The sequence below is a fragment of the Mytilus trossulus genome, unplaced genomic scaffold (genome assembly GCF_036588685.1).
Source record: "Mytilus trossulus isolate FHL-02 unplaced genomic scaffold, PNRI_Mtr1.1.1.hap1 h1tg000050l__unscaffolded, whole genome shotgun sequence".
In the NCBI taxonomy this organism is placed as follows: domain Eukaryota; kingdom Metazoa; phylum Mollusca; class Bivalvia; order Mytilida; family Mytilidae; genus Mytilus; species Mytilus trossulus.
The window spans coordinates 499,004-506,615 of record NW_026963292.1 but is presented as its reverse complement, the minus strand read 5'-3'; the positions used below and the strand labels follow the sequence as shown (position 1 = coordinate 506,615).

The window sequence follows — 7,612 nt, the reverse complement described above, 5'->3', positions numbered from 1 at the left end:
GGATTCGTGTCACTGGCATGGAATTCATAGAAATTTAGAACTATTCCAAAGTCAACTCTCTTCATATATTGAGCATACAACAATAGTGTAAATGGAAAATACAAATAAAGGAAGCAAAGTTTTAAATTGACGTCACGATTTTATTTTCTGAAACCATATGGACGACAAATGCACTATTATTTGTAACTTTTTCTGAATTCCTCATATTATTATAAAATGCTGAATCAACAAAATATAAAGGTAAAATAAAAGTTTGTCAAACGCTTAGCCATTTCAAAAACAAATCATAGTGTCTATTTGGTAAGGTAAATATAAGTTGACGAATGATCTATAACAACAGGTTCAACCTGCCATGTTTTTCGTTAGATGACCTTTAAATTATTACACAGATATCGTATTTAGATGAAAAGTCTTTCTGTCCTATCATTCATAGCTCCGATTTAGATGAATCGTGTGTCGGTCCCATCATTTATAGCTCCGATTTAGATGAAACGTTCGATGAAGCGTTTCCCATAGATCCTTCATATTTGGATCTCTGGATGGCTTTTCGCTCTTTAAAGGATGGATCTTCGAATGACTTGGACCCAATACAATGTTTACTTATAATATTCTTATGATATATTGACACTACCTGCTGAGATATGATACGTGGTTTGTATTCTTATATCAAAATTATTTTTTCATATGTCAGTGTTGAAAGGCGAGTATATTTCGTCTTGACGCGGACGTCATATCCTGTCATATCCTATGCTGAACCAGTCAACCCTTAAAACGAGACTAGATTTGTTTCATTGGCAATCAGAACATATCTTCTTTTTTTGTATAGGACACCTTTCCATAATGTTGGACCAGTTTGTGACCGATTGCGTTAAGTTGGTCTAAGAGCCCGTGGTTCATTGAAGAGACCTATCATTACGCCGCGTCACAGGATTGCGCGACGTCAATGACATTAATTATCACTGAACTAGTATACATATTTGTTTAGGTATTTCTGTACAATTTGGAGTTTAGTCTGGAGTTCATTGTCACTGAACTAGTTTATATATTTGTTAAGGGTCCAGCTGAAGGACTCCTTCGGTGCAGGAGTTTCTCGATGCATTGTACTATTGATGGCCTTTGGTTGTTGTCTGCTCTATGGTCGGGTTGTGTGGTTTTTTTTTTTTTAAACATTTCCAATTTCCATTCTGAACTTTATGGAGGTGACGCGTATAGTAAAATAAACAGTTTCATAGTTTAACGATAATGGTCATTAATAAAATATCCAGATAGGTCACCAACGAGCATATTTCGATCTAGTAACATGATCATTCTAATTATGTATCTGTATCTGTAGGATACCAATACCGGCTTTTTTCTAAAGTGAACATTGATTGGTTAAATATTTCTCAGGTTGTTTGAATTTGTTTGTTAGCTTTTTGGTCATGAATGTTTGTCTCTAATATTTAATTAATTGTGCATTTGTATTCGTTCATTGTGTAATCATACGTTTTTTGATTGAGTTAAGTCTGTCAATTGATATTTTATCGTATGTTTTTCTATGTTGTGATGTTATGCTATTGTTTCAGAAAAAGGGAGAAGGTTTGGATCCATTAAAACGTTTAATCCCGCTGCAAATGTTTGCACCTGTCCTAAGTCAGGAATCTGATGTACAGTAGTTGTGGTTTGTTTATGTAATATATACGTGTTTCTCGTTTCTCGTTTTGTTTATATAGATTAGACCGTTGATTTTCCCGTTTGAATGGTTTTACACTAGTAATTTTGGGGCCCTTTATAGCTTGTTGTTCGGTGTGAGCCAAGGCTCCGTGTTGAAGGCCGTACTTTAACCTATAATGGTTTACTTTTTAAATTGTTATTTGGATGGAGAGTTGTCTTATTGGCACTCACACCACATCTTCCTATATTTATTTAATATTACGGTAGAGAGAGCGCCGTCGATGTATTCACGATGCACGAGAGCAGTTTCGGAACGGATGTCAACGCTCGGTGTACATGTGCGCACTACAGTTTCCTCAAGGCGATTTCATTCAAATACTGTGTTTACGAAAAATGAGTTTTTTTTTAATATTGTGGTATTTTGCTCGTTGAGATCTCAAAACACTTTGTATAGCTTTTGATCTGAACGTTTTTTCACAACATTTCTGAACTTATAATTGCTAAATCGGGCCCTTGGCAGCAATTCATTGTTCTTTTTGAGATTTTTCATATATCTCGTAGCTATCGCCCCTTTAAGTACTAGTATATGTCTAAGTAATGCATACTTTTATCCTAAAAATGTCTGTTAACAAATAGAATTTAACTAAGATTTCTAGAAGTTATATTCAATAGCAATCTTTATTTCTCTACATGTGACAATAAAGCTTTTCTCTTATCCGATATCATATTCTGCTCGTTCTTGGAAAATGATTTATTTCAGTCCAAAATGAGGTTATCAATGAACTGAACAAAAAACTTATCACAATCTATCGAATTTGTAACAATCTATGTATCCTTTACGTGGTGGTGTGATTAAAACTCGCCAATTGAATTTATCACAATTGTTTTTGCAGACTGACATATTTTGGAATTGGTTAGATGGTATTAACAGAAAAACAGTACATGTAAACAGGAAGTATAAAGCCACTATCAAGTAGCATTTTCTTTTTCAGAAGCGGCATTAAGTATTCACTTAGCCGTATTTGGCACAACTTTTTCGAATTTTTGGTTCTCAATGCTCTTCAACTTTGAACTTGTTAAGTTTTATAACTATTTTGAACTGAGCTTCACTGATGAGTCTCATGAAGACGAAACGCGCGTCTTGCGTATTAAATCATAATCCTGGTACCTTTAATAACTATTTACACCACTGAGTCGATGCCACTGCTATCGGACATGTCGTCCCAGAGGGTATCACAGCCCAGTAGTCAGCACTCTTGGCGGACATTAATATCAAGTCAACTATATGAACATTTTAAAAATATGATTGTTACAAAATTTTGAATTCTTCAAAAAAATTTGGATTTTCTTGTCCCAGAAATAGACTACCTTAGCCGTATAGGGCACAACATTTTGGAATTTTTGGTCCTCAATGCTCTTCAACTTTGAACTTGTTTGGTTTTATAACTTTCTAGATCTGAGCGTCACTGATGAGTCGTATGTAGACGAAAAGCGCGTCTGGTGAATTAACTTATAATTCTGGTACCTTTGAGATCTATTAATATCTAATATCATTACTCCTCAAAGCTTTTTAAAAACAAGTAATTTTTGTACCATTTGAAACATGATGGTTTTTTTTATGAGTATGAATTCGCATGGCAGAAGTTCAAAGTTTCTTCATTTTCTTAGTACCCTTTATTCGTAATTGGAAAGACGAGAAATAAAAAATATAATACATTGGATTGAACGGGATAAAGGATGGGATTGCTATTGAAACTGATGAATAGCGCCTACAATTTGACCTTTAACAGATGATATGTGGACCAATCAACGAATTGGTTCAGTTACGTGTATAGAGATTGGGACGCTCCCATTAGTAGCATATTAATGTATTATTAGGTTTGAGTTTGTATTTTTGTAGTATAGCCGGTTAAGGATTCCGAAATAAGACGTTCAACTAATCAAAACTTTATTTCTCATGAAATATAATATTGGGGTTTTCAAACTCTCGAAATCCTCAAATTATGGAAAACTGTTGACGATTCACCAACTTGCATACTTCCCAACTGAATCGTCGATCTCTGAAACAAAATTTAAAACATGAATATGTTATCGTTTGAATTTGCTTTCATTTAAAGAGTAGAGACGTTTTCTTGCCTAATTTGTGATAGGTATTTGTTCATTGATGATTTCAATGCAGTGATAAAAAGTTGCTAACTTGTATGTTATTTTTTGTTATGAGTTTCGTGCTTTTTCATAATTCAATGTCTTTTTCTTCGTTACATTTAAAACCTACTCAAAGCAGTGTGAACTACAAAGACCATTTATACCGTAACCATTAGGGACATACTCATTGAAATATTCATTACTACTTATTAATTGGTGTGATTGTATTGATAACATTGCTTTAAAAGAACCAGTTGTTACTTATTAATGGACGTATCACTGAACTTGTATATATTTGTTTAGGGGCCATACCGCTATATTAAAGACCTGTCGGTGACCTTCTACTGTTGTTTTTTCTATTGTCGGGTTGTTGTCTCTTTGACACATTCCCCATTTCCATTCTCAATTTCATATCTTAACTTACTCGTAGTGGTTGTTGTGTGTACTGGAAACACCTCTAACCACGGAACCATATGGTACACTGACTGTATTTGGTTTGTCGTATTCATTCCTGAAGGTTTTATAACATTGACTAAGATCTTTTCCTAAATGGAATATAACAATTTTATAGAGTTAGCTCTTCATTGGTTAAAAAAGTCCGATAAACGCAAATAACTATGAATCATAAAATCCCACTTGCTATTTAGAATTGTTTAGCGGTTGAAAAATAGCATATGTTTTTATAAAATAATATCTACCCTTAAAAAATAAAGTTATGAAGCGAAGAGTCTGCATGGGGTTAAGAGAATAGAAAAAAAAGGACTTCAGAAAAAATTGGCTACAATAAAAACAAAACAGAGACAACTGGGTTAATATCATATAAAAAAAAAGAGAATGAAAGTGTACTATAACATGAATAAACAAGCAAAATAAACTAGGACCGAAATTTTGTATATGCTCTAGACACGTGTCTCGTCTAAAGACGACTCATCAAAGACGCTCGAATTAGAAAAGTTAAAATGCCTAATAAAATACAAAGTTGAAATGATTGAGGACCACAATTCCTAAACAGTTTGCAAAATAAAGCTTAGGAAACCTATTAATGAGGTAGAAAAGCCTTAGTATTGCAAACATTTAGAATTTGTAAAACGGTTATTTATAATTATGACTATATCAATAACAAATCGGGTCAAGACAGAATAGCAGACTACAGTTTAAAGAAAGTATCATACTGGACAACATCAATTTTAGTAGAGAAAAATGTCCTTTAGATAATAGAAGTTTTAAATAAACGTCAAAATTGTTTCGGATCTTGTGCTACACGTGTTGAATGGAAATATTTTCGAGGTCATCTCAAAATCTATAATGTCTTAATCTAATAATATTTCTATATACTTAAAACAAAAAAATCAAAACGACCAATTCATATAAGAAGGATTTTTTTCATTTATTTGGTTGACGAAATGTAATTTTCACTTTCAAATACATCGTTAAAACCGGAAAGTATCGATGAAATAACTAACAAAAATATTTACCAGCAATTGAGCAACATTTAAACCTAAACCTTCTGTCCTCATAGTGGTTCTGATGGATGCTCTTCATACCAGTGATAAATCCATAATTGTTGCATTCAAAGCTGAAGAATCTATCCCAGTCATTCACGTAATGAGCTGATATAGAAAGTATAAATGACATATTTAGAATTTATACCAAAAAAAAAAGTTTGTTAAACTGTATATTTTACATATTTAAACTCCCTGGTGTTACTTCAGTGTTCACATTGATATGTCATTGTAATTTTTGCTTTCGAGCTGTTAACCTCGTTTGTCTATTGGTCTATTAAAGCAGTCCATATGCAGTATCATTAGTATCAAAACACCGAAGTTGTGAGTTCTAATCATGTACGTGTCATGTGCGGTTCCGACTTCAACCGACTAGGATTGTCGAAGATCGATCGATACTCCAAATACTTGGCCCGGGGCAACCTCCACCAAAATAAAACCTGCTATCCACGACAAAAGTAAGAAGGCTTAAAATGGTGTCTTTCAATTTTTTCTTCCATTAGCTATATCTTAAAATTCTTACTGACTGTAAAGTCATATAAATAAATATATAAACGTGTAGACTATTCATTTAAATAAAAGAAAATAAATTTATATCCTGTGTAGATAAATACCAAATATTTGTGATAGTTAAAATTACAAATTCAACTTATTAATCAACCATTTAATGGAAAATAATCGTAATAGTAAATATTTTAAAGGAAATTTATTAAAGAAATTTTTATTTGCTCCTTTAAATTTACAAAACTAAATGGTTGTGTTTATGAATAATCTATACAAATTATGCAATTCGAAGACTTTAGCTTGTAAAATGTTATGTAACATTTTGAGAATTTTTCTTAGTTAAAATCCACATGTAAGCAAAGTATAAGAAAAACCTATCTGAGGCAATCTTTTCTGATGAACCACCTTAAAATCATTGAGACATCAATCTATCTTAAAATCACTTTATTCATATTTATTTTATTTGATGAATAAATGTTTAAACAATAGGGTTTCTAACGAGTTTAAGATTGTAATGCTAATTAGAATTTACGTGTCCAGTAACAGTTGATGTGTCGTCCACCAGTAGGTCTACATCCTAAACCCCATCTACGATCTTCAAAATGGTTGTGATGTACACTGTGGATGAAAGAAATCGCCTGTCCATGTGGACACGAAAAATCGACGGGTTTATCATACTGGTTAACCCATCTCCATCCGACCACCAGATTCAGTGTACATAGCAAACAAAGGATATGTAACATCAACATCATCAGTCAATGATTTTACTGAAAGTAAAAAATGATACTAGTATTTTGTAGAATATGCCATTAGACAAAAACAATAATATGTGTGTTTCCTTTTCCATTTTGTTTTTTAACATATTTGTTTTACATTGAGTCTTAGTTAAGGACATTCTGTTTTTAACGATGTTTATTATAAAATGACCAAAGAATTTAGAGTGGACTTCACTAAAAAGGAGTGTAGGACCACACATTTTGATTTTATTTGACCTAATGTAGTACCGGTATTTAGAATCTTAAATTGTAAAGTTACCAGACGGACTAGAATGGTTTGTCTAGCAGCAACAATTCCGTGAATCTAACGAATAGCTAATACGATTCAGTTGAACGAGGTTTTTGTTGATACTTTTTTTTATACTTTTTAACAGCGGCGAGCTTCAAAAGCTTCTGCTATTCTTATGTCTCTTCTCTTGTCAGGTCGATTCAAACCAATTAATAAGCGTGAACAATTGTTAAACAATACATGAAAAATGAGCCACACTGTGCAAAATTATACATATTGTTAGCAACAAATAATTATAAAATTAAATGTGTACTTACCAAAACCAGCTGATCTGATAGACAATAATGTCAGTACATGTTCCGAATTCTGTGTTTTATACGAGAGGTAAGGTTGTTAATTGATGTCAGCGACCAACCCAGTTTTCCTGAAAGGAAGGTGACTAGTAAGACATCCTGTACAATATGATTTATTTTTTTATTTTGATAACTTTTAGATGTACTATAGTTTTTAGTATTGAATATTCATATCGTCTGAGATATGCAATCTTGTCCATACTATAATAACTTTTCAGCACGTTATATGTGCAGCAATTTTCTCTTCTGTCGTTTTATTACAATTAAACTACATGTGCTATGTATGTGCAACAGTTTTCTCTCTCGTTTAATAACAACTGTTCTACATATTATTCGTGCAGCAATAGTCTCACAAAGTTCCCTTGAAAAGTACAAAGATAAAGCAAAAAATATTTAAATGATGTTATAAAGTTGATAAATATCCTAAATAAATCATTGAGTGTAACTTTC

At 32.5% G+C, this 7,612-nt stretch overlaps 1 protein-coding gene across 1 annotated transcript; it reads right to left on the bottom strand.

Moving 5' to 3' along the window:
• Positions 1 to 3,584: 3,584 nt before the first annotated feature.
• Positions 3,585 to 7,250, bottom strand: LOC134699275 (millepora cytotoxin-1-like). Its single transcript, XM_063560881.1, has 5 exons — positions 7,127 to 7,250; positions 6,337 to 6,571; positions 5,274 to 5,408; positions 4,223 to 4,343; positions 3,585 to 3,713 (listed from the first exon to the last, which is right to left on the bottom strand). Exons 2-5 carry the CDS (start codon positions 6,554 to 6,556, stop codon positions 3,650 to 3,652), a joined length of 540 nt encoding a protein of 179 aa, XP_063416951.1. The 5' UTR covers positions 6,557 to 6,571; positions 7,127 to 7,250; the 3' UTR covers positions 3,585 to 3,649.
• Positions 7,251 to 7,612: the final 362 nt, after the last annotated feature.